General features: G+C 38.5%; 1 protein-coding gene across 3 annotated transcripts; it reads right to left on the reverse strand.

Moving 5' to 3' along the window:
* Positions 1 to 2,192: 2,192 nt before the first annotated feature.
* Positions 2,193 to 25,472, reverse strand: mbtd1 (mbt domain containing 1). 3 transcript variants are annotated; one of them, XM_037755060.1, is made up of 17 exons: positions 25,321 to 25,472; positions 22,474 to 22,678; positions 22,214 to 22,347; positions 22,011 to 22,125; positions 21,849 to 21,931; positions 21,643 to 21,760; positions 19,218 to 19,352; positions 19,037 to 19,125; positions 17,473 to 17,707; positions 15,529 to 15,584; positions 13,787 to 13,891; positions 13,484 to 13,631; positions 12,307 to 12,389; positions 10,553 to 10,787; positions 7,898 to 7,969; positions 6,085 to 6,240; positions 2,193 to 4,972 (listed from the first exon to the last, which is right to left on the reverse strand). In XM_037755060.1, the coding sequence occupies exons 1-17, from the start codon at positions 25,339 to 25,341 to the stop codon at positions 4,854 to 4,856; spliced, it is 2,109 nt and encodes a 702-aa protein (XP_037610988.1). In that variant the 5' UTR covers positions 25,342 to 25,472; the 3' UTR covers positions 2,193 to 4,853. The 3 variants fall into 3 exon arrangements, with proteins under 3 accessions (XP_037610988.1, XP_037610989.1, XP_037610990.1); XM_037755061.1 differs by having other exon boundaries at positions 22,474 to 22,698; XM_037755062.1 differs by lacking the exon at positions 6,085 to 6,240.
* Between the last annotated feature and the right edge of the window lie 1,232 nt (positions 25,473 to 26,704).

The following is a 26,704-nucleotide window of genomic DNA, read 5'->3' on the forward strand; positions in this document are numbered from 1 at the left end:
TAGAAAGAGAGAAAATTATGGATCTTTTACCGTCACTGAGAAGTTTACATCTGCTCTGCATTTCAATACAGCCTTTGGCCGTACAGTGAGTATTCTGTATGTGAACCCTTGCTCACAAAAAAAAATCACAGTTATACAATAGCATTTTGTTAAATTATCTCATATGTTAATTATATTAATGTAGTGATCATGACATTTGAGGGTGCTATAAGTTTTATTTAACATAGCAAAATAATATGGGATCTATTATTATTGCATATCATTCAAATTAGAAGACTACCTCGTGTGCTGTGATAAAATTCTTCCATGTTTGGTGTCTAGTCTTCAAGTGGATCATTTTTTAGGTAATCATTTTCATTTGCATATGCTAACACACTGCCATAGTCTATTTCACGGTCTTGTTTTAGCTAAACGTGGCTAGCATCAGGAGGTAGTAGATAAACAGCTGCAAAGATCTAGCTCTAAGAAGAATGAAAGGAGTCTTGTCTTTTCCACGGCCAAGCGTGGATTTCCGACTAATCAGGATTTGTAACTCCATACCATCATAGTCATGAAGAATATATATATAGAATCTATGTATTTATGCCACTTTTAGATCCTGTCGTGTTATGAGAATGCTGCCCTCAAGAGAATATTGGAAAAGCAGTGCATTGTTCATGTTCCATTATTAACAACAAACCTGTTATTCTGTGGCTCAGGTGAATCATAAACTAGCTTGCATACATATGGCTCTGACATGAGAACAACCCAAGCAATAAGAAAAAAAAACAAAAAACATGAATGCTTTGCATATTACCCTAATATAATATCTTCTTTTTCGCATTTGGACAACAAAACTGCTTGATAATGAGTCCAACCTCTTATTTTCTATGACAGAAATCAAAGATTGATGCTACAATTGCTGAAGTATGGAGTCTCGGGTGTGCCAACTTTTCAGTGTTTAATTATATTCAATTAATATATTCCTAATATTTTAAAAAAAAAGCAATTATACATTTGCATTGCATTTTAGTGATGCATTCAAAAAAATAATATATATATATTTTTATTTTTTTGGGTAACACTTCATTTTACAGGTCCGCAAATTTCATAGTAATTAGGTGGTAATTAGCAAGTAACCTATTTGAAATTTCTATGGAACTACTGCCAAATTACCCCAATATTTAGGGTGTTTTTTAAAGGAATTTCAAAGAAATTATTTGCTAAATATTATCTATTTATCAGCAGACATGGAAATAAAGCATATCAATTAACTTTGTATTTTTTTCCTATAAATGTATTAAAGAAATTACCAGCTATTGGGAAATAGCAGAATATAATTATTAAATAAAGTTTATAATACAGCAATTTTCGATCAATTTTGAGGTAAATGGGGTAATTTGGCAGTAATTCCAAAGAAATTTCAAATAGGTTACTTGTTAATGATCACCTAAATTTGCGGACCTGTAAAATGAAGTGTTACCATTTTTTTCAATTTCACTTTGCTTAATTAAGAAAAGTAAACAGAATAACATTGTGCTACCTAAATATTACATATAGTTCAATGCGCATAGAGGCAACAGGCCGTCATTATAGCTCCCGTAGATAAAGGCGCTATGTAGGTTGGTATTTCTTTAAATAAAAATGTAGTCTTGCATACATTGCATTTAAAAAAAACAATCTCCAATTCAGAATTTAAGGGCCGAATAAGGAAATAAAAATATTAATTTGCAAATTTAATGTTCTTTTTTTTTCAAAGTAGTAGTTAGTTCTCAAAAAAAAATGTATAATTGCTTTTCTAAAATGTATTAATTGACTATAATGTAATACTGAATACGTCTTTAAATATGATGGCACACTACAGACTCCATATAAGTGAAGAGGAGTTCCAGATGGAACCTCCTCTGTGTAGAAATACAGCAGACGTGGTCCAAAAGACAACAGAAACACCTGCATCTGCAATCTGAATCACTGCTGTAGTGCGACCTTTTGACAGTACGTTAAGTGATGCATCTGCCAGCATCTACAATATTTTAATATACTGTCCGGTTTGGCTGACATACGAGGCCAACATTTTTGTGTCGTCTGTCTCTCCGATAAGACTGAGGTTCGTCCCTGACAGCAGCTACACCCAAACTGCAAAGTACATCTTGTTAGGGTTGGACAGTGAGAACAACATGTCAGAGTGTACCCTATCATACCAGTAAGGTTTCTCTTTTATACAACATACCCTGCAGCTCACTTACAGTCACACTATGCTAACTTGTTTCTCATTTAGTATTTCTTGATGATTTTTTTTTTTTAAAATGGAAAAAAAAAGCTTTTCATCTCCACAGCTTCGTCATTTCTGTTCAACATTACAAAGACACCGAAATATTCACAATGACATTTCTGCAAAGGCTTTTTTTTTTTTTTTTTTAAACATAGGAAAACAATTGTTTTCTCCTGGGCTCATTGGCGCTGTCGAATTCTCGCTACAGCTAGTTAGTGGTATCATGGGAGTTCTGGTTACTGTGATAGGTCCCTACTAAAAACTCCACATTAAAGCTGACGCGGTCACCTCATTAAATATGCAATCTCCTGATTAAACTAGCTAATGTTATCTACAGGCAGGTTTACAAGCTGGACAGTAAAATGAAAGATTTGTGGAGTAATACAGCTCCAAATGTGGACAAAAAAAAAGTAGTCGTAACAAAAACCAGATATTCCCCCACAATACCCCCGTACTATAGCTGAGAGAAAGTAGTGAAAGCCCAGTGGAATGTCCCGAGAGTATTTCGGCAATTGAATAAAACAATGGTAACGGTGGATTAGTATTTAACGCTGCAGCGTGTCCATTTCAATTTACTATAACAGCAAATAGGTTCTACAATACATCAGAACGGCACATACGGCAACTTCTCAAAAAAGTCAAGGCTGCGCCTCCTTTTGAGGGATAGAAAACTGAAGATCCCATAGACTTCAATGCATTTTGAAGTATGTTTGGATTGTAATCTTGACAAGTTTGTATGCATTCATCTCTTGTTATAAAAACAATTCGTTTATAAACGTCTAATAATGATTTTGCGATCTTGCCTGTAACCTGAGGGTTCCTGATACCTAATAAAGGTTGATCGCCGCCATGTCCCTTCAGTCTACCCCCGTCCAACGCAGTGGCCGGATATTGCTTATCCAGACATCTCTACATATTTGATTGAATCCCGTTAGGCTAAGTGTTGTCTGTAAATAACCAACGTGTTAATAACCAACTGGAGACGACAGTCTGATGCTGCTATAACGTTAATGTCTGACTGTATTACTGCAGCAGCCTCCCACTCAAACTAACGTTGGGTAGCGATGCTAGTCACTAGTCACAGTGACATTGAGTTTCTTTTCCTCCAAAAGAGAGCGCAGCCTTGGAGATGACGCCACGCTGGTCTGGTCTATAGCTTGGAGCCATAAAGCCCCTCTATTGTATCTTTTTTAGGACATGGCAGGGGAACAAATCAGCGTTTTTGGGATTTATTGTTGGTGCAACCAACTACACAACCACTCTTCAGCACAGCGTTATTACTATTACCGGTTGGTTTAAAGTAGAAGTTTGGAGACATGTTACGTCTTCTTCTCTTTACTCTGTTACTGTCTATGAGGGATTGTTTTCCCCCAAAAAGGGGGTGTGGTCACGTGAGTCTACTCTGGGTGATGTAATGCCGGTCTGATGTATAGAGAGAAATGTTAAATGTCACCTCACAGCTGTCTGAAATGTTTAAATTGTTATGGGCATTTCTCAAAGTACTAATCAACAAATAAACAATTAGTTTCAGCCGTTTTTGCAGCATCATGAATGATATTGTCAAAACATGAATCAGATTTTGGTTTTTGTAACGGTTGAATCAGAAATGACTGCAGCTGTGGAAATCTTCTGGCCAATATCGGAAGAAACATAATAAAATAAAAAAAAAAGACCAATATCTGTAATGCTGAGCAGCACTGTACTAAGATCTCTCTTCAAATCACAATCCTTTATATCTATACTCTGTAGTTCTATTTGAATAGGTCTCCACATACTATATGAATATAATCACTTTTATGAAACAATGCACATTAAGTTTCCCACACAGCCACCAAAAATGTAAATGCAAAATAAGTACATTAAGACAAAAAAAAAAAACAACTCCAAAAATCATTACAAAATGAGAGAAAAAAACAAAAAACTTCAAGTACTATTAACAAAGTATAAGTCCAGCTGGCAATATTGTTCAGAAGAAAAATAATCAAAATATACACAACTCTGTTCCTCTTACTGCCAGCCTCTCTTCTCTCTTCAGGCCGTTCAGTGGCTGACTCTCTGACCTGAAAACAACAACACAACAAAAAAAAAAAAAAAAAAAAAAAGACCTGGCTCAATAAATGGTTATCACAGTTTCTACAGGTCTCTGTGCGCGGCCCAGATTGTGGCAGAGGCAGGGTGGGGCTGGTGTCGACTTGCAGGACTCCCATATCTGCGGAAAAAATTTAGTTTTTTTTAATCCATCCGAATATCTCTTTGTCTGCTTCAGACAAGGAGAGGAGAGAATGATGTCACGTCATCCGTTAGGTGGTACGAAAAGAGAATGCCCGAACATATGTGACCCAGGTTTTGGTGAGTGATTATGTGCACACACAGCTACAAGGTTAGAAAATGGTCAGAGGGATGTTTCCCTTCAGGGTTTTTCAGAAGCATGACCCCTCTTCTTCTCCTGGTCGTCGGCATCTCCTGTACTGACTCCATAGAAAAGGCCTGCGGCGTTGGTCTGAGTGTGATTTCGAGGCTTAGTTTTGACTCTCTCCGCGCTCCTGATCCAGATCCAGAGGTGTGCGTCCTGTCCCGGTTCGTCCCGCTGTCCGTCCTGACCTCAGGGCTCCTGTTTGATGTAGTAGCTGCCCGAGCCGTTGCTCTCCTGGTCGGAGGTGCCCTGCGAGAAGGTGAACTCGTCCACCTCGGCCGTCTCCTCCTTCATTCGCAGGAGGGACTCTACAGACGAGGGGGGGGGCAGAGACAGATGAGAGAGACAACGGCGGCACAGATGAGCCAGTTGTGTTCATGAGTTAAATACTGGTGGAGCCCTTCGTCTCTGATCCAGTGTGTTAATGTTAACTTCACATGCATGATGAGCATCAAGATTAGGGATGCTAATTTTGAATTATTATTTTTTAACCGTTAACCGACCCTTGTTAATCGATTATTAACCGACGAGATGGTGCATGACAGTGGTGCATGACGCCAAAATGGCTCGACTTCCCAGTGGAAAGGTACCCGGATCTTCCGCATCCATTGGGTCCATGGAGCAGGCGCAGTGTGACTACGCTCCGTCACGTAGCTCGGTCATGGGGTCACAGCCGTCACGCTGTCGTCACGGCTTGCTAACTCCGCCTCCCAGTCCGCGGTCTGGCTCTCATTCACATGAACGGAGGAAGGGAAATAACTCTAGATTCGGCTATTAGTGCATTTTACAACTTTTATGACCTAATGATTTAAATAAGGGCTTTTAGAGTGTTTGACTGGGAAGTTGATTTAACTCAAAAAAACATTATCTGCTGAGTTACAGATGTCTCTTTCCCAATGTAAGTCTATGGGAAAAAGTATTTTTGGGCCCAATGGCATCACGTGACGGACACAGAAGTTGTAGTACCGCCGTTTGACCACTACGGAAATTGGAATCAATGACCGGCGCTCTTCCTGGGGGCTCGAATCTCAGCTCAAGAATCGAGCCAAATTCCTGTATCTTGAAACAGCGGCTCAGACTCTCGTTTAACCAATAGCATCAATCGGTTCAAATTCTTAATGTCGGTTAACGGTTAATTATTAACATCCCTAAAAAGATGACTAATTAAAAAATACATCAAATGAAACAAACATGCCTTATGACTGCATCAAAGTGAAAATGAACAGAGCTTCAATGACATGAGGACATGTTCATGTGAGAACAACAATGAGGTTGATTTTAAGAGTAGAACATGCAGCATCAGCAGCATCCAGATCCAGGGCGAGGTCCTGCGAGCGGGACTCAGAGGACCGTTAAAAAATGACGTCGGGCCTCGGAAGGCTCGGGTGCCGCGCTGGTTTTATCGTTAGTGTGACGTTACCTGATTTGTGGGTTTGGTGGAGGTGGGTTCGGGGTCGGGGCCGAGAGGGCCCCTGGGCAGGGTAAGGGGGCGGACTCTGCTCTTCGTCCCCGGAGAAGCTGCTCCTCCTCCTGCCTGCCTGACTGAAGGGTCGTCGACCAACCGGAATCTTCCTCTCTAAACACCAAGCCAGACTCGGGGTAAGCTACCAGGGGCTTATTGTTACACACAGGGGTTCAATTCAACCAGAACGCCTTCTTCATGTTCACATTATGTATTGTGAAGGAAAGTTAAAAAGAAAAAAGGTTACAGCTTAGGGTGACATTTCGTATTCAGCCATCTGAATGAGCCCCTGGTAAACTGGAAATCAGACTGTCAGACCCAAGTAAGCACGGTTAGTTACCAAGAACAAGGCTACAGCAACTGTACCAAATGTACGGAAGCTTGTGGCTGCCAATATTTAAATCATTTAACATCAATACCATTTGCATTTTCCATTTGCATGCCCATGAGGTATGGCAAAAATTACTACTTTACTTTATGTCCAAAAATTCTAATTACTGCAAAACTGAAAATAATGAAAATCAACACATCAATGTTTGTTCACCGAAGCATAACACAGCCATCAGAAAAATCTAATTGAACAAAAATTCACATTTTCATATCGGAAGACAGTGCAACCTAAACTATTTGTAAATTACACTTTTGAATCATTCTCCTGATTTTTGGTTAATTTCTAGTGAAAATGAATAGACTTTTTTTTTTTTTTTTAATTATGGTCAACTTTAGGGATGCGCCATTACCGGATCGGATATCAGGCCGATACTCAAATAGCTGGATCAAATATTGGTAACAACAGGGCCGATCTTTTCTATTGAATTCTATGTTTATATACATAAAACATATACATCCTACAGGCCTGTTTAACTTTTGACCAATTTGTTGCTGCATTAAAAAGGTTTACTCTGGTAATTCCTGTTCATTTTGAAGACTTTTCACCAAGTCGTGGTAAAAGAAAGAAAAGAGAAAGAAAATGAAACATTTTGTAATGTCCGTTCTCCCAAGCCTCTTCATAAAAAAAAAAAAAGTTACCATGAAAAAGTCAATTTGATTAGAATTGAGCTAAAATCCTAATTCCTCATAATTCAAATTCAACAATTCAGTTTGCAATAACATTTTCAAGTTTAACTTGCACACGCCCATTCCACATGAAATTTCATTATCATTATGGGAATGTTATGCTTATGATTACACAGAACACTATTTGTCATTTAAATCTTTGGCAGTAATTATGCATTTTTTAACATGAAAGGTTGGATTTTACAAATAGAATTTTGGTTTTGCCACACATACATACTGTGCACACAAATAATGATAAAAACATTTCTATTTGATTAAATTACTTAATTTACATATTGTCAGCCATAGACTTCCATATAGAGTGCTTGTGTTCAGCAAAAAAATGGTACCAATTTAGCATTAGCATCTGCTTTTGTGATGAGAAAAATGTGGACCTAATGGGGATGCGACACCAGACCTCGTGCTCTCAAATACCTGAAGTATCTCAGACACTTTGCACCCAAGCATGCAGGCTGTGTGTTAATAACTACACCACTCAAAAGGGAAAAAAGACATCTCTCTACGACACCCCAGCAATGTGACACAAGAGGTCCGATGAGAATATTCCTGACAAAACTGAGCAGATGACCAATCTGACAGCGGTGGAGTTTCTACCACAAGCGTAGCCAGTGACAGTCAGAGGAACAGGAAAAGGAGAAGGCGAAAGGAAGGAGAGGAGCGAAACAGATCGACAGTGCAAGACGGGTTTACTCACTTTTCTTTTGGCCTTTGTACTGCTGGGCCTTTTTCTTCTGCTTGGGTACGGACTGAGGCATTTCTCTGTTACCTGAAAGAAGATCACAAGACAGGAAACTATGAGACATTTGTTGACGGTGGGGTACAGCGAGGTGAAGGCACTAACCAAGAAAACAAATGACATCACAAATGTAGCATGTTAGATTGTAGAAAGTCTAGCACAACCTACAATTGGGGATGCATCGACCCGATACGTAGCATCGGTATCGACGCTGATACTGGCCTTATTAAGCTCATCGGATATCTGCAATGACATGACCAGTCCACAGTAAACACAGTTTCCTTTGTCAATGTCATCAGTTGTATTAATTTAGTCACGGCAGGCAGGCGACTCACTTTTTAGTGCCACAGCAATCCCTGGCCTTGTGTTAGATTACATACAAATTGGGGGGGGGGGGAAGAGAGCACAGGTATCGAATCAGCAGATACCTCGAATGGTATCAGACTAGGTATTCATGGAGGATATGCCCACATGTATACACAAGTATATGAATGAAAATATTACAAAATGATTGAGTAAAAACTAGTATCAAGATATGCAATATACAAGAATATGTGAACACCGAAACAAGAAATGTGTGCGTTTTCATCACACATTATATTATGTACACATTATATTCAAGCGTTATTCCAACATGTCCATATTCAAATGTTAAACCGTCCTCAGAAATGGAATTTGTAACATCGCTAACATCTGTTGAACTAATGTTTTTTTTTTTTGGCTTGCAAACAAACAGCAGATCTTATTTATGTAAATGTTCTATAATGGCTCGATTCAATCACGGCAGAAGTAGCAACCACTATTTTTTCCCATGACATCACTGTTGGAGAACAGCTGTGAGTTAAATAATGATCTCTATCTCTGATGATATCTATCTGCGTGGCTTGATTGTTATAAAGTTAAAAGGTAGGATATGCAAGAATTTTCTAAAAAAAAAAAAAATATATATGTATGGACTGATACAAAAAGAATCCCTCTCAATCATCACCTATGCCCTTATGCTAGAAGTGTGCGGTGGTGTCTGTTTCTGCAGAGACCCTGCAGCCCTCTGCCTGGATTTTCTTTTTTCTTCTTATTTCGCTTTACTCTGGTCTTCTGGGCTTCAGCAAAGAGACTTTCGGCCCCATAAGGGAGTGTAACAGCGCGCAGGGTGTGCAGCCCGTTCAAGTTATCAAATACCGCCGCTTTGTCATGCCCCTCAACACCTGATACCAAGGCACACGCTTTAAACATCAATGAGCAGAAGTCTCCTTTTAGCTCTGTTACATATAGAGTGGTTGTATTTTACGGAGGAGAATGGGTTTTATGTGCATGTGCTCCAATGCCCCCCCTTTGTGCAGAGTCAGTTGTGTGTTTATTTGTGCTTCAGAACGTAACCGCTGTGAAACAATCAGAAAATAACCTTTTATTTCTCTGATTCACTGCTTGGTTCTCACTAACGCTGCTCCCTCTCTTCAGTCACTCTATAGTTCGCTCGATCTGGAGCCGCTCCCAGCTGACATTGGGTGAAGCCGGAGTACACCCTGGACAGGTCACCAGACTGTCACAGGGCTGACGGACTATTGTAACATATTAAACCGTTAAGGATAGCAGACATTAATGAAAGCTGCAAATATGGGGAGGCTGATCGTCGGATGATTATAGTGCTGGTCAAGGTTTTTTTTATTCCATGGGGAAACATAATAAATGAAAACACTTACATTTTTTTGACAAGAATATCTTCAATAAGGCTGCGACTAACGATAATTTACATAATCAATTAATCTGCTGATTATTTTCTCGATTAATAGAGTAGGGTCGATTTCTGGTTTTGCCGGTTTGAATCTATGCCAACCGGCAATTGTCATTATGACACTTTCTGGCAAATAACAGAGTAGCTTACATAAGCAACCTGTGCCGACGGTCCAGCTCCAAACCGGTTTAAAAGATTTTTACACACCGGCCCGACCCCAGGGTCTCCGCCAGTGTATTGCAAGCTTGCATGGCCTAATCATCGGAGAATTATGCATTTTTAAGATGTTTTATTAACTAAATACAGCAAATCACATTTGAGAACCTTAAACAAGAATATATGCATTTCTTACTTCAATGATGACTTGATTATCAAAATTGTTGCCATGCATTGTTTTGTTTATCCAGTAATCGATGAAGACTAATTGTAGGAACTCTACTCCTCAACAGCTCAAGAAAGGCTCATTCACAATAACTTTGCTGTTTTTCAAAACAGATCTTGTTTTTCTTTGTGTAGTTAATAAAAAAACAATAAATCATAAAGACATGCGTTTCATAAAAGTGTGTCTCTCTCTGTGTTATTTAACCTTGTGTGCGCTGTACCTTTTCTGTTAATGTGACAGCATTCAATCCGAACTACCGTGTTGGAAGTATTACGGGAATGTTATCGAGCAGAACAGCCAGAAAACTGACTAGAAGATTGACATGGTAAAATATGCAGCACATTTTCATAATGAAGTGTTATCTGAAATGTACTTGAAATAAATTCTACTATCCCGTCTCTTGTCAGGTCAACCTGCCATTTAAATGATTAGATATTCTGGGGTCAAGTTGGCATATTGGATCAGAGGCCTCAGTGGTTGAAATGCATCGTGTTCTTACTCTGTGAGGCGGGGGGTTGGAGCTGGTATCCCGTCAGCTGACACCAGCCCACAGGGTAGAGGTCAGGCGACTCGCAGTCCACCCACTGGTCGTACTCGTCCTCCCAGCCGTCAAAGTGGATCCTCAGTAGCCGGTGCACAATCCTCGTCACCGTGGCAACGCACACCAGCCGCGGCTCCATTAGATCGACAGCCTCCAGCTTCATGCCTTGCCGGAAACCGTGATTGGGAACCTCCTAGGAGACGCAGGACGGTGGAAAAACTAATTTACATCAAATAAAAAGCACAAACATCAGAAAGCAGTAAAATGCTGGTGAATATACAGTATGTCCCTGTAAAACGGTGGAGAATCACTGATAAATCCTGAATCCATTTATCAGACGGAACTAGGGAAATAAATACGAGGCTATATGAAAAGGAGGTGGTGAACACAACAGCTTTCAACCATAAGTAATCTAGCAAGTGGTACCCTTTAAAAGACCATACCAGTGGTATTAACGTACTTTGACATCAATATCCCAATTCACACAAGTGGCGCAGTCATTTTAGAATGCATTTTCCTACTTGACACACATTGGTTTCAATTCATTTTAGCTCGTTATCAAAATCAGCTTGCAGAGACTTGAAACTTGCTCAATATGAGTTTGATTTATATATAAATATAATAATTTTATAGTATGCTGAGAAGGAAATGGTGCTGAGGAAAGCAGAGCGAGACGGGGCAAGAAGAATTTCTAGCTAGAATGTTTTGGCCAACTATATTATTGGCACTACATACCCAATATGTGTACTATCGTTTTAACATACTTTTGTGTGAATAAACAGTAGTATGCATCTTTTTTTGGACGCACTGTAATTACTATGTCACTTCAAGAGCCTTCTTTGCCGGTTGGAAACCCGTAACCATGGTAACCCGAATCAAACCTCGTGACCAAACGTTGATTTGTGAGAATCTTTAAGTCCGAACTAATTTATAACTATATTACGCCTATAGCAAAGTGAAATCTTATAATTCAATTGAAGCATTATTGACGTTACAGAGCTGTTGTCTTTTATGAATGTTGTCATTACTACTGCATTGCATTGTGGGATATTTATGCCGGCATAGTGTCGAGTGTTTACATACTATAATATTTCACCGGAAATAGTATGCAATTCACGTCCTATAGGTTTCATACAAAGGTTTTGGACATACTAAAATATCTCACATACTGTTTTAGTCAAAATGGAATTTCAGAAGCAACCTCTGCGCCGGAAATTAGTCAGAAGATAGCCTAATTGTTTCAGGAACTAAATCATTATTACCATTAGTTAGAAACATATACAGTATGTTATATATAAACATTATGTCATATTCAGCATTGCATATCAGAAACGTTAAACGTTAAAAAACACTGGTATGGTCCTCAAAATCAGCTGGAACTTCTTTCCAAAAAAGGTTTCTACATTCTCACGGTGCCTCAACCTAGTTTTTTTTCTTCATAACAGGTAAACATAACCCATAACTAACTATGGTCTGCATGAAAACTTAAGATTTCTCACAAACATATTGTTTGTTGCAAAAACCTGGAGTTACAGGGAATACATTTTTTTTTAAATGTTGACTGAAATCACTAATCGTAGGAATTTCATCCAGTGCATCTAATCACAAAGCTGCTTTCACTGTTATTAATAACCATAAAAATAATACCAGAAGGACATTACAACTCAGAATGACAAGATTTCAACCCAAACACAGTGGAGAAAACTGCCTACCTTGTTAAAGAGCTTGACAGGAGCAGCTATTGAGCCTGTTTCTCTGAGGTAGTCAAACCATTTAAATGGCAGTTTAGTGTACCCTGGGGAGAGTCAGACCACAGCGTTAAGAAACCATATGCAAGAAGATGCCATCAAACTACTTCTAACCAACAACTTCACCTAAAGAGAAATGGTATTCAAGTATAGTATAGTATAGTATAGTATAGTATAGTATAGTATAGAGGCTATGTATGGAAGACTCAAAGTGCCTAAATACAAATACAAAGCACAGTCATTAGTTTTCATCAGGAGGTGCAAAGGAACATGTTCTTTTTTTGAGATGCAGACATTGTTCACGCCAAAATAAAAAGCAATCAACTGTCCAATCACAGCTTGGGATTGGGACGATAAGCAGAGCTACACCTCTTCACTTTCTTTTCTGTTTTATGATTTGATTTTTATGTGGCATGGAAAACTCATATCATTTAGTTATTAGAGACAGAAAATAGGGATGCACCAATCCAATACTGATATTGGGCCGATCTATTCAATTCAATATTTACATCCGATTACATGTCCGCGTACTACGTTGTGTGTCAGCAGCATGCCAGTAGACTAGGCTTAGCTGAGGGAGCTAACAACTAACATGACAGCTGTTTGGAGTTATTCCACGCTTACCACTCCAACAACTTCTACAAAAACATTGTTTATTATTATTGTCTTAATGTTTTGAGGGGTCCAGAAGCATCGTACCGAAGAATACAAAAAAAAAAATGTCCCAGTAATTTCATATCTTTGTATTTATTTGTTACGTTCTGTTTTTACAAAGTTAGCAAAACAATGTTTAGGTCAGGCCTGATGTTGCCTTACACATAAAATAATGATCCCAGTCACTTCCACAGAGTGAGGCATACAGCTGATTAATTAAACACTGGTATCGGTACTCGGGACTGAAAAAGTTGGATGAGATCATTCCTAGTCAAAAATCGAAATAATTGTCCTTTTAAAATGTGTTTTTCTTTTAATAATGACACAGTAAATGCATACATGAAAAAGGAAATATAACAATGTGTATTGCATTTAACTTTATTTCCACGTTTGATTTGTTTTTATTTAGGCATTTTAAATCTTCCATACTTTTGTGGTCCTCATGTGGGATCAAGTTCAAAGAAACAAAGACATGAGTGTACAGTACCTCTAGGGGGCGTGAGTTCAATGTTGTTGATTTCACAGAAGCCGACAGGGTAGATGGAGGGGGAGTTGCCGTGGTAGCAGAACCAGTCTGATCCATCCACCGCCTCCGAACCATCGATCCCGATCATGAGGTACCCGTCTGCTAACACCTACAGAGAAACCACAATGGCTGAAGTCAGTCCAGAGGAGGCATATTAACATAAACAACAAGAACTAATCCTGCTTTTACCCCACAAAAGTTCTTTCCCGTGACACAAAAGCATTTCATCAAGACATTAATGTGGAGTCCAGAACACACACTTACCTTTCTTACAGTGGCTACACATATAGCTGAGAGGTTGAGGGGGTCAATGGCTTCTAACTTCATCCCATCTTTGAACCAATCCCCACTCTGGTCCACATCTTTCACCTGATACACATTCAGATAGAAAAGAGACAAATTAAGGATTATTATTTGAAATATAGATTTTAATCAGGCATTGTATTAGAATGCCATAATAATCAGTTGGACATGTTTAAAAACTGTGACATTGGGGAAGACTTAAGTTTTTAAGGGACTGTGGGAAACCAGTCATATAGATCATCACTCAATAGCTTTGCTTTGCATTACAAATATTGCAGCGAGCATTGTCTGCATTAGGTTTTGAAAAGGGGGTAACCACATCTGCGACCGCTTTTGGCTCACCGTTCTGGCTCAGTGACCCCGTTTACATGCACAAAATATTCAGATTTTTATCCTTATTCCGAAAAAGACCTACTAAGCTGTTTACACGGCTGATGAAAATTAATATTCTGCTAATATTAACGTAACCTGTGGCGTACTCGTTCGACCGTGTAAACACAGCGTCCCTCCTTCATTCCTTCAACCACCTTCTTGAAAAGGTTGGGATGTTTGCACATATTCCAAAAAAACTGTTGATATCTAAGTCTTTTATAATGTTTAAAGGCTCTGACACACCAAGCCGACAGTTGGACAGTATAGGGGCCGTCGGTGAGCGTCTGTCGGCCTAGTTTTTGCGGTGTGTCCCGCACCGTCGGCTACAGTCTGCCCGTGTCGGATTCAGTTTAACCGAATCAGTGCACGAGAAGAGAAATGGAAGTGAGAACAGCAAGCCAACGAGTAAAGTCAAGAGGACACAGAGAGAAGGCTCTTCTCATTTTTGATCTTCATCTCATCTGATCATTCCAATACACAGATATGTTCACAACAGCATGGCCATCTGGAATGAAGCTAAGCGGTGAGTGAGAGTAGTGTGAAAGTGGTCGGCAAATGCTGCTTTGTTTCGTTGTTAACAACGGCTTGTATATCCGCAGTCCTCGGTCTTCTGGTTTCCCTTTTTTGAATGATACAGACTACCGCCGCCTGCTGGTGTGGAGAGTTATTTCCTCTCACGCAGGCGCAGAATGTCCATGCTAACTGGCCGTCGGCTGTAGTCTTTGCAGTGCGTTCGAATGCAACTTGTCGGCCAAGACAAAGGCGACGTGAGGCGACGTAACAGTCGGTCTTCATCGCCGCTAGTTCTTTGATGTTGGCTTGGTGTGTCCGGGCCTTAAAAGTAGGTGTGTTTCTCCTTCTTTTCTCTTGGCCATGCATCTCTGCAAACCGTCAGCTAGTTGGTTTGTGTACAACGCACAGAGCTGGCCGTAAACAGGCGAGAGGCCATGTGTCACAAACCGCAGTTAAAAAAACCCAATTGAGAGGCATATTCTGAATGTGCTGTATACATGTAAAAACAAATGCTCCTGAAAACCTGAGAAATATCAGCATATCCCACTTGTCTTCATGAGAAAACGCTCTATTTTGGAATAAGGCTTAATTCAGAATATCTAAACAGAATACGCTGTTTACATGAACCACAATCACATTTGGAATAATAGTGGAATATTAGTGTGCATGTAAACATAGTCACTGTGACTTGAAGAAGCTGCAGGTGTGACAACGACTGATAATGACATACCTGCGTATCAATTCAAACCACAGCTGTAGGACTCTTTCTTAAAAGAGGCATTTAGGATAGCAAAAATAAAGTAAAAAAAATCTGTTACCTTCTGGAAGAACGGTGGAGGAGCATCAACTTGACCCTCCATTTTCTTTGTGACATCTGAAAAATAAATTTATCAAAATGATTTGCCAGAGCTAAAGATGCTTCACCAATATACACACTACAGCTCCATGAGCATTAAATGGTTTAGAGACGACAGACAGACAGATGAGCTGGGCTTCAGGGAACACACGGTTTGATCAGAAAAGAAATGAATGATTGGATTCAAGATGAGCCTAGGACCAAGCGGAAGGTATATAAAAAGGTTGCATTTCTCTGTAAGGTCCTTTCCATAATGTTGTCACTTATAATAAAAATCAGAGCCTGTCAGTGTCAACAACAAGCACTTTTAGCTCCATTTATTTGCAGAATACCGGATCAATTAAAAAAAAAATCACAAAAACGGAAAATACCAAAGTTACCCTTTAAAAATGAAACTATATATTTGGGACTTGTTTTAAAAGGTTTACGTCTCGGTACGTTCTCTGTTGTGGCTGAGAGCCACAGGCTAGAGAAGTCAGAAAGCACTGACTGACACATTAACACACAAAAATATAGAATCTTGCCAGCATTATCCTTTAAATCTTTTCCTTGTCATTTAACTTATTACATGCTGAGTAATCAACATATTAAAATTCCACAAATGGCAAAAGATTGAAACGTTCAAAATGTCAAAAACAACACAGATTTCCCATATACAGTAGAATTCAACACCTTAAAGTGAGGAGTGAGAAAAACGGACAGGAGTACCGACACCAGAGGAAAGCAATACAGTGATGTAGACGGGGACGGCAGAAAAAAGTATTTTAGCCACCTAATAGAAATGCTCACATAAAAAAATTTACATCTGTTTAAGTGTACACTATCTTTAGAATATTTCCACTGCTCTATCTTGCTGTCAGACCGCCGCCCTTTACTTCTCCTTTCTGACAGGGAACTGAACTGAAAGTGAAACTTATATATGCTCTCTCTAAAGCCAGCAGGCTCAGATGACTGAAAGAGTACAGATACGTTTCACTTTCACTTCAGTTTGCGGTCGGAAAATATTCTAAATATAGTGTACACTTAAACAAATATCTTAATATCGGGGGCATGCCGAGTAATACAAGTAATACACCTGCTGTTAGGGCTGGGATTATACACCTATCTCTCGATTTGATACTATCACAATACTTGGGTGCCGGGTCAATATGTATTGCGATTTTTAAGTATTGCAATTTATATTACGATTTATTGTGATTTTTGTTAACTTTTTGTTAACACTAGACCATGGGAAAAAGTTGAATCATACACTTCGAGGGACTTTTACTGTGGAAAATATCTAAATTAATACAGTAAAAATGTTTGATTTTTAGCATGTATGTAGTCAGAGATGACCTGAAATCAAAGCTATCAGTAATTTTTTTCCAGCAATTCAAAACTCAAAGAATGGAGACAAATTTGTGATATTTTCTTTTTAATTTATAAGGGACATGTAATGTTTTATACTTCTGGCGAATATAATCCAATCAATCTTATTTCCATATATGTATTTTGTATATACTGTATGGTTTGTTAACACCTTATTTTGAAAACCGGACGTAGTCACACGTGTATACTTCCTCTAACTTCTCCAAGTACGTCTCTAGCTCTCCCGTCAGCTCCGTTCTCTTTATACATCCATGGTCAGCTCCATCGGGGCTGTTTGAATACCGTTTACCACACTGGATTTAAAATGTGAGGGTGCAGGTCGTATCCTCGCGGACCCTCCGCCGTTTTCTCCTTCTATCGGCTGCGGTTTGTTTTGGCTGACGGATGCGGATCGGATATGACGTCGTGACTCAAATGAAGCAAATATATCTATTCTGGCATGAAAAATAGAGTTCAAAATTGTAACAAAAAAAAAATTTGCAATACCAGTACACACATTACACTTAAACTTAAGTGTAACTGTTTTTTCCAAACTCACCAGATCGTTTGAAGCGGTGTCCGATGCTGCGCGACCATCCTATATTATGGATGAGGGGGCTGAACATGTGGCACCAGAAGTCATCCGACCCGTCCTGGCTCTCCTCGTAGACGAGCCTGAGGCGACCTCCGATGACCTGCTCCACCAGCGCCACCCGTGTCCGGCACAGGTAGTTCTTATCCACCACCTCCACCCGCATCAGCTTCTTAAAGGGGAACTGCATGTTCTCGTGTACCTATGGTGATAAATCATACATGGATTTAACAAAGGAAAATTAAAAATATTCACTGATTCATTGTTGTTATAAGTTGTTTATGGAAAGCTTTTGAGAGGAATTTCAGGTATAACACAAATGAACGTTTAGAGTCAACACTAAGTACTTTTATCAAACCATTTCTGAAATCATTATCAAATATGGAGACGTTTAATTAACCCTTTGAGACCCACAATAGACCCGTTTTTGTTAGGGGGGTACAGGGGGTCTTTAGGGGGAGATAGCAGGTCAATAGTAGATGTCACATAGAAGTGGTGTACATCATCTGAAAACCTGAAGATTAATTTGAGATGCAGCTCAGCACTGTGTCAAGTTGTTCTAGTCATAAATCAGAAATGAACATGAATTCATTAATTCAAATAAATTGTGAAAGTGTTTAGAACATTTTGATAGAAGTATGTGATGGCCATTCCCATGCTCTATTATGTCTCATAGCTCTGGAACTCACTCCCCAATCTCATCAGAGACTCCGATTCCCTCACCACATTCCAGTCCCGCCTCAAAACACATCTTTTCTCATCTGCTTACCCGTAGCCCCCTCCTTCCCCCTACCCATCAGTCCATGTATGTGATTGTTCCTGTGTATGTCGCTTTTTGTCGTTCGTCTCCTGTCTGTCTGTCTCACACCGTTTTCCCCCCGACTATGTTAAAGCGTCTTTGAGATTAATATAAAGCGCTATATAAATCCAATATATTATTCATAAGTTGTTGCAGCAATTTTTGGGTTGATACCATTTGTTACACAGATTAAGTCCTAAATTTAACGATTTATTTACCACTCGAGAATTGATAAAAATGATCAATAATCCCTCCAAAATACCACATTAAGACACCAAGACCTTGAGGGACACCGTAGAAAAAGCCATGCTGTGATTTGGGATCAAAAACTTTTGACATTTGGAGATTTCTGCAAAAATTGCACTTTTCTGCGATTGGATGGCGAGCACTTCTGTTGTGTAAACTGCTCAGAAACCCCCTTATTGTCAATCTAGCTAAGAAAGCCATCCATCCTCTGAATGCTCTAGGTCTCTAGTTTGTGGCTGTAGAGTTTCATAAGGCTGTGATTATCCTAGAGGTCACCACAGGTCATTTTATACAGTGAGGTCAAGTTTAAAAAAATGGTCTCACTACAATGAAATGGCTACTATGGGGACTAACATCATCACACATGAATACAGTTGGGCTCATTGGATCCACAAGAGTCTCAGTGTAATTTAGCCTCCTTTAGATATTGCCACTACTGATCAAACAACAGTATGATTAAAATGATGAGGCATTTGTGGGTCTCACCTTGGCATTAAAGTCAGGTGGCAGTGTTTTAGCTCCAGTGAGACGCTTCACAAGAAAGGCTTTCCAGTTAGAGTACTTATGCTGTATGCCTGTTAAGGGAGAATACAAAAATAACAGTAACAATTACCACCAACCACCGATAGGCATTTCAAGAATAAACCTGTTTTGCCACAAGACTCACTTTTTGGAGGTACGAGGGGTTTGCTGCTTGAAGCGCACCATCCCACCGGGTGCACCTCGGGGACGCAGAGATCACACCAGAAGTCCTTACTGGTGTCGTTGTCAAAGCCCTCGTACCGCAGGAGAGCCTTGAACCCTACACAACCACATAGAACACATTGTTGACCTTGGAAACAGACAATCTTCTCAAAGCTGCGGTCAACCCTGTTGCTTGTGCACCTTTTCCTACCACACTTTCCCTTACAGTCAACTTTCCATGAATATGCTTCGATACAGCACTCTGCGAATAGCCAGTCCTTTCAGCAATGACCTTCTGTGACTGACCCTCCTTGTGGAGGGTCTCAATGATTGTCTTCTGGACAACTGTCCAGTCAGCAGCCATCCCCATGATTGTGATTGTGTGTACTGAACTAGACTGAGAGATACAAGGTATTTATTCTGTATGAATAGCAATTTACTGAAACTCAAAATGAAATATTCTAATATTTTGAGATACCTTTTTCTTTGTTTTTTGAGCTGTAGGCTGTAATTATCGAAATTAAAATGAAAAAATGCTTGAAACATTTTAGTTTATGTGCAATGAGTCTATAATATATTACATTTTCACTTTTTTAAATAACTGACAAAGAATATTGAACTTTTTCGTGATATTCAAATTTTTTGAGCTGCACCTGTAAATACACATAATTTATGAGCCTTGTTGAAGGAACCTGAGACCAAAGACTTTCATTGCCAATGACTGCTTTGCTGGAATTAACAAATGACAAATAAAGATCCTTGAACCTTGAGTGTGTGTCTGTGTGTGCAGGTGTTTATAATCGTGTGTATTATATGGTGAGCATGTGAGTGATATACAGTATTTGTGAAAATGTTTTAATGTAATTTGACTATGGACTCTTGGGATGCTAGCACTGAACTAAAAGAGATCCAATTGAACAAAATAAAATACAGTGAAAATTATTCAAATATAAATATATTTATAAATATAGTGTACACTTAAACTGATACTGATTTTCTTTTTTAGGTGAGCCTTTCTCTTAGGTGTCTAAAATACGTTTTGCTGCTGCCCCCGTCCAGAGCAGTACTTTGCTTTGCTCCTATGCTGGTACTCCTGTCTGTATCTCCAAACAGGGGGCGTGCCGACTAAGGCTGTCGCAATATTAGCAATACCGCAGGGGATTGCAAGCAACTGCCACAACCGCTATGTTCACATTTTGAGTGCCGCATTTTTACATTTTTGCCACAAAAAGCAGCAGCGTGACGAGGTGCTGAGCGTCTATTCTGCGCTGACCGCTGCTCGTTTGTTTTTTTTTGGTCGTCGTGAGTTGAAAAATGTTCAACTTTCGGTAAAACTCCACAGAGACCAACAACCGTCACATCCTACATGTAGTTACAAGTGCTGGACAACAACAACGGAGGAGAAATTAATAAATATAGACTAGTGGGTCGGTCCTCTCTCCCTACGTGCTTCAGCCTTCTCTTTGTCCAGAGCGAGTCCTCTACCTTGTGCCGACATTTTAATATTCCGTATCATAGCAACCAGACGCAACCAAAGTGCCTTAGCTGAAAAAAAAACGCTGCATCTCATTTCCCTTCTGTGTTCTGCATTTAACAATAAACAAGCATTTAATTTGTTTTAAAACTGTCCTTTTTGTCATTGAAAAGCAACAATATACCGAATCATAGCCTAACAATAAAGCTTATTTATATACCACGAAAAACAGGATAAATTACGTAATTAAAAAAAAAAACTAAAAAAAAACTTGCAATTATACCACATATCTTGTTGAACCAATCATTATCACCGCAGGGGAATTTCCTTCACTGCAGAGGAAATTCCTTCACCATTACAGCCCTAGCGCCAACTATAATCTACTGTAGACACGGACTATGGATAAATACGTCATACAATCCCACTTCAAAACACCCCAACTATCCCTTTAAGGTAGAATCTGAACCTTGCCAGAAGACATCATCCGACGGACTATTGCCGGACTCTGTGAGCTCTGGGCGGCGGTAACACGGAGGGAAGCCGGACGTCATTCATTTGCACATACCACCCACACTGCAATGATTCAAAACCGGTTGAAAATCGGCAAACTAACCCTTCAGTGATTTCTGTTTGATGTAATGCACAACAGCGGGACACAGCTCACTGTATTGAACCTCAATGTGATTATTTTCCAAGTGATATTTACATACATTTGCCATATTGTGATATACAGTATATCCATATTGGGAGAATATACTTAAGATCTTTATACTGATTTCAACCAAATCAGCTAACTCTCACCAATTATTCACAGGAATGAAAAAAATATTCTAAAGTAAAAGCAGATGCAGAAAAATAAAACATTGCTGACACTTTTAGGGTGGATTTGTCCTTTAACCAAATTTCCTTCAGCTATCTAAAGAAGTAGTCTTACCTGCTAGCTTAATGATTTCTGCTATCCAGTACACCTTAGTGGAGAGGTTGGTATCAGAGTTGAGCACTTCAATTCTCACTCCTTCCTCTATGTTTCCCCAGCATGTCCCCATAGGGGCCTGAAACACAGAGCAAGCAGTGAAGTTACTCAGTCTAGAAAGCAACACATTAGTGGTCGCTATCCACTCAACTCCAGTTTTTACTTACATGCTTGAAACAGCTGACTGGAGCTCCAATCGTGTTATTGCTACAGATATACCGACCCCAGTCAAAGCTCTCTGCAGGGACCACTGAAAGAAACAAGAAACAGTGGAAAGCTGGAGTATATCTGTTACCCATAATCATCATTACTGCCTTTTGATAACATACCTGCTTTTGATTTGGGCTGGTTCTGCTGGCTTGCTTGGTACTGGGCGTAAGCAGCCAACTTTGCCATGAGAGGCTGTTTCTGTAAGACTTTCGCCTTTTTTGTTGGAGGTTTGCCCTTTGCAAAATCAAAGCAGACATTAATATCTGTGTAATAACATAAGTTTAATATGAATTTGTTGTAATAGGTTTACATATGCACTCACCTGGAGTCTTGCCAAGATACTAGCTTTTTTGGAATTTGAGGAATAACTCCTAGAACAGGACACACTGCAGAAGCGCTTGGTTTTGGAGTAAAAAGCATCTCGTACTCCGACCATCCCACACATCTCACAAGTGGCTGTGAAACAGAGGCACCAAAAAACAGTTAAAATCATCTCATGCTGGTAAATTATTTTTTTCTCACACACAGGATTATATTCGATACACAATGCACAAGTTCTAAAACATATTTCCGTGTACTGACCCATTCCAGCCTTGCCGTCAGGGTAGGTGTAGACCTGACCATTGTTCTTGATGATGGGCAGGCTGGCAGGGATGGAGGGCACCACCTCATCCTCGCTGTCCTCGGAGCTGGAGCTGCTGGTAGACTCCTCGCTGCAGCTGTCGTAGCCATCAAACATCCCGAACGAGTCTCTCCGCTTACGCTCTGAACGTGGGGTGCGTTCCGCCTTTACAATCAAGCAAATGACTAAAAGACATAAGAGTCTGAACAAATGGAATACTTTAAGGCAGCAACTAATGATTATCTTAGATAGATAGATAGACTTTATTGATCCCCGAAGGGAAATTGAGGTGTTACAGCAACAATTTACATAAATCACAAAAACGTGCATCACTCACACAAATGACACGAGGTAAGTACAAAAAAAACACTGTATTTACAAATCTCTATATACGTACCAACTACTCTAAACTAGATAAAAGAAATAAAAATACAGTAAAATATAAATAAAGATATATCTCTGCTGTGCAAAATTTTAAGTAAAACATGTGTTGTATTGCCACATTTTCCTCATCAATTTATCTTGTGATTATGTTTTAATGTAATTTAATGTTGGGTTGCTAAAATGTCAGAAAATACTGAAAATGTCCATCATAGTTTCCCAAAATTGAAGGTGACATCTTTAAATGTCTTGTTGTGTCCGACAACCGTCAAAACCCCAAATACATTCAGTTTGCTGTCATAGAACAGAAAAGATTGACTCCTCACAAACACTAACCATAAACTTCCACGCAACACACATACACACTTATTTTACTGTATTGTTATTGTTGTTATTATATATATATCTTGTACTAATTTATCACCATTATGTAGTCGTATTATTTCTTTATATTAATCGTGTCTCTAGGTGGAGGCTTCAGATAAGCCCAGTGTTTTTTTTGCCTCTTCCTGCACTGTATATTATTAATTTATTTTTTGTTATGTTGAGTGTCTTAAATTGTGCAAAACAAATAAAAAAATAAATAAATTAAAAAAAAAGAACTCTGAGGAAAGAAACCAGCACACATTTGTATTTTGAGAAGCAGGGACCAGTGACTATTTTATCATTTTTGCTTAAAAAAAATTACACTTAATTGCTTCAGCTCTACAATTTTCTTAGAAAAAGTTAAAAAATCCAGTTTTTTAAAAGTTTTTAATAACTATTTTACATTCACAACTTTTCCCTAGATATTTTACAAACTCTGTTTAGTGATGTGACCTGGGAAGCCAATGAGAAATTGCTTAATATACATTTTTAAAAAGATGTTCATTAAAGCTAAATCTAATCATAATTATTATGATTATTATTATTTTATTATATAAAATCGGAGAACTCAACACAGCTTACACTGTACATGATCTGGAACAGTGTTGAAATATTCACTGTTGACATTATAGCACGTCTACTTCCTTGACTTCCTACTTTAAACTAGATAAAAGAAATGAAAATACAGTAAAATAGAAATAAAGATATATCTCTGCTGTGCAAAGTGAAAGTAAAATATGTGTTGCATTGCCACATTTTCCTTATCAATTTATCTTGTGATTATGTTCTCATGTAATTTATTGTTGAGTTGATAAAATTTTATTTTAAAAATTGTAGTAACTATTTTACACTCTTTCCCTAGATGATATTTTACAGTCTCTGTGTTGTGATGTGACCTGGGAAGCTGTGGGAGCCTATGAGAAATGAATTAATATAAATTAAAAACAAATGTTCATTAAAGCTAAATCTAATCATAATTATTATGATTATTATTATTTTATTATATCAAATCTGAGAACTCAATACAGCTTGCTAAATGATGTCTACATGATCTGGAACAGTGTTGAAACATGTACTGTTGACATTATAGCACGTCTACTTCCTCGACTTCCTACTTTAAACTAGATAAAATAAATGAAAATACAGTCAAATAGAAATAAAGATATATCTCTGCTGTGCAAAGTGAAAGTAAAACATGTGTTGCATTGCCACATTTTCCTTATCAATTTATCTTGTGATTATGTTCTGATGTAATTTATTGATGGGTTGATAAAATGTTAGTAACTATTTTACATTCACAACTTTCCCTAGATGATATTTTACAGTCTCTGTGTTGTGATGTGACCTGGGAAGCTGTGGGAGCCTATGAGAAATGACTTAATATAAATAAATAAAAAAAATGTATGTCATTAAAGCTAAATCTAAATAATTATTATTATGATTATTATATTATATAAAATCTGAGAAGTCAACACAGCTTGCTAAATGATGTCTACATGATCCAGACCAGTGTTGAAACATGTACTGTTGACATTATAGCACATCTACTTCCTCTTCTCTGAGCATCACAGGTGACATCCCCTCACAGGCTGCTAACACAATAACACAGCCTGCAATAACCATTTAAACTTAGCCAACTCAGCCATGCTGCAAGCAAAACAACAACACACCAGTAAAGACACCCCGAGGAGCTGAATGCATGATGTCAAACACGTTAAAGCTGGCTAACACACAAGCTGAAATAAAGGGGCGGCCTTATTAGAAAATAGCTCCTGATGCTAACTAGCTGGCTAGCGGAAGCCTGTTTCTCCTGTTTTTATCCACTAAAAAGCAAAACACACTTTTCATTTGCGTTGCAAAACGTGCACACACACATATGTAGATAAAATAAGCTTATAAGTATATCTATACTTGTGTATTATTTTGGAGAGGAGCTTGCACATATTGAATGCGAGCTAGCCCCACTAGCATAATCATAACAACAAAGGAGCAGCGCTAGCTTCAGTAAATCCTCAGCAATCGGGAGGCTACAGGGCCTAAAATGTTTCTTATTCACTCACCAAATCCCTTGTGTCTTCCATCAGCCCTTCATATAGATAATATTCTAGTTAACTGTGCTGCCAGACGCAAATAAAACCCATGAACTGGGGGTAAATGTTGGCTTTGAAAACACCAAAGTCTAAATGAATACTAGCAAAGCAGGATATCAACAAATTACTCTGCTGCTACTGCGCATGTGCGAGCGTAAACCTACTTCCACGTGATTGGTCAATCCGGATTGGAGGTCATCGACCTCACACAGAAACAAAACAGAGGAGACTCTCTGCAGTGGAGATGAATGAATGAATGCCATCTTCTATTAAATAAGACCACTGCAACATGATAAAACTTATCCATATCACTCCAATTGTTCCATTTAAAGAAGTCCTTGCAGCTGTTGCACATATTTATGTAAAGTTTATCCCTTTTCTCATTTATTGTGTCTTTTTGTGTCCTGATATTTCAGTATTTTTTTTAATTTTTATATTGTTTTTGTGGCCTTCTTTTTGCAGATTTAGAGGAACCATATTATGGAGTAGCTTTTCACATCTATCAATAAACTGTTCATCTGTCAAACGGTTCAAAAGTCGCGTAAAGGGTCATTTAATTGCTGTCCATGTATCTGTTTTTATGTTTTTCTTATTTTTTCCCACTCACAATGTTGTTTGGTTACGATTGCCCAGAAGTTTTTATAGATATTTAAATCAATATACTCCTCACAAACACTAACCACACACTTCCACGCAACACACACACACACTTGTATTTTTTGATATATTTACTGTATTGTTATTGTTATTATATAAATCTTGTCCTAATTGTTTATCACTATTATGTTGTCATATTATTTCTTTATATTAATCTTTGCTCTAGGTGGAGGCTTCAGATAAGCCTAGTGGGTTTTTTTTGCCTCTTCCTGCACTGTATAATATTCTTTTTTTTCTTTTTTTTTATGTTGTGTAGTCTTAAATTGTGCAAAACAAATAAAAACAAATAAATTAAAAAAAAGAACTCTGAGGAAACAAGCATACATTTGCATTTGAGAAGCAGGGACCAGTGACTATTTTACCGTTTTTTGCTTTAAAAAATTACACTTAATTTCAGTGATTTTTGGTTTTTTTTTTATATTGTTCTTGTGGCCTTCTTTTTGCTGGGTCCTGATCCCAGTAAGCCTTTGAGTACTCTTTGTCATGTTTTTGGTATGTCTGTCTCTTGTCTGTGCTCTACCTTATTGTCAATACGGATGCCATCCTCTTATTTTTGCTGCAAAACAAATCTACCTACGGGTACAAATAAAGTCACCTGAACTTGTTGTCAAACAAACACCAATATAAAATTAACATATTTTCATTGTAAAAATTAGTTGTTTTACATTAAAGTCACTTGTATTAGTTTCATACCTTA

This window comes from Sebastes umbrosus, chromosome 20, assembly GCF_015220745.1.
Source record: "Sebastes umbrosus isolate fSebUmb1 chromosome 20, fSebUmb1.pri, whole genome shotgun sequence".
NCBI lineage: Eukaryota > Metazoa > Chordata > Actinopteri > Perciformes > Sebastidae > Sebastes > Sebastes umbrosus.

What these genes read in the sequence shown, in the direction of transcription:
- mbtd1 (XM_037755060.1), bottom strand. Translation starts at nt 25,341, where the DNA reads ATGGAAGACACAAGGGATTTG. An exon ending in GTATCTTGGCAAGACTCCAG is followed by an intron (nt 22,126 to 22,213) that starts GTGAGTGCATAT and finishes GATTTTGCAAAG; the next exon opens with GGCAAACCTCCAACAAAAAA. An exon ending in CTGTCAAGCTCTTTAACAAG is followed by an intron (nt 10,788 to 12,306) that starts GTAGGCAGTTTT and finishes TGCGTCTCCTAG; the next exon opens with GAGGTTCCCAATCACGGTTT.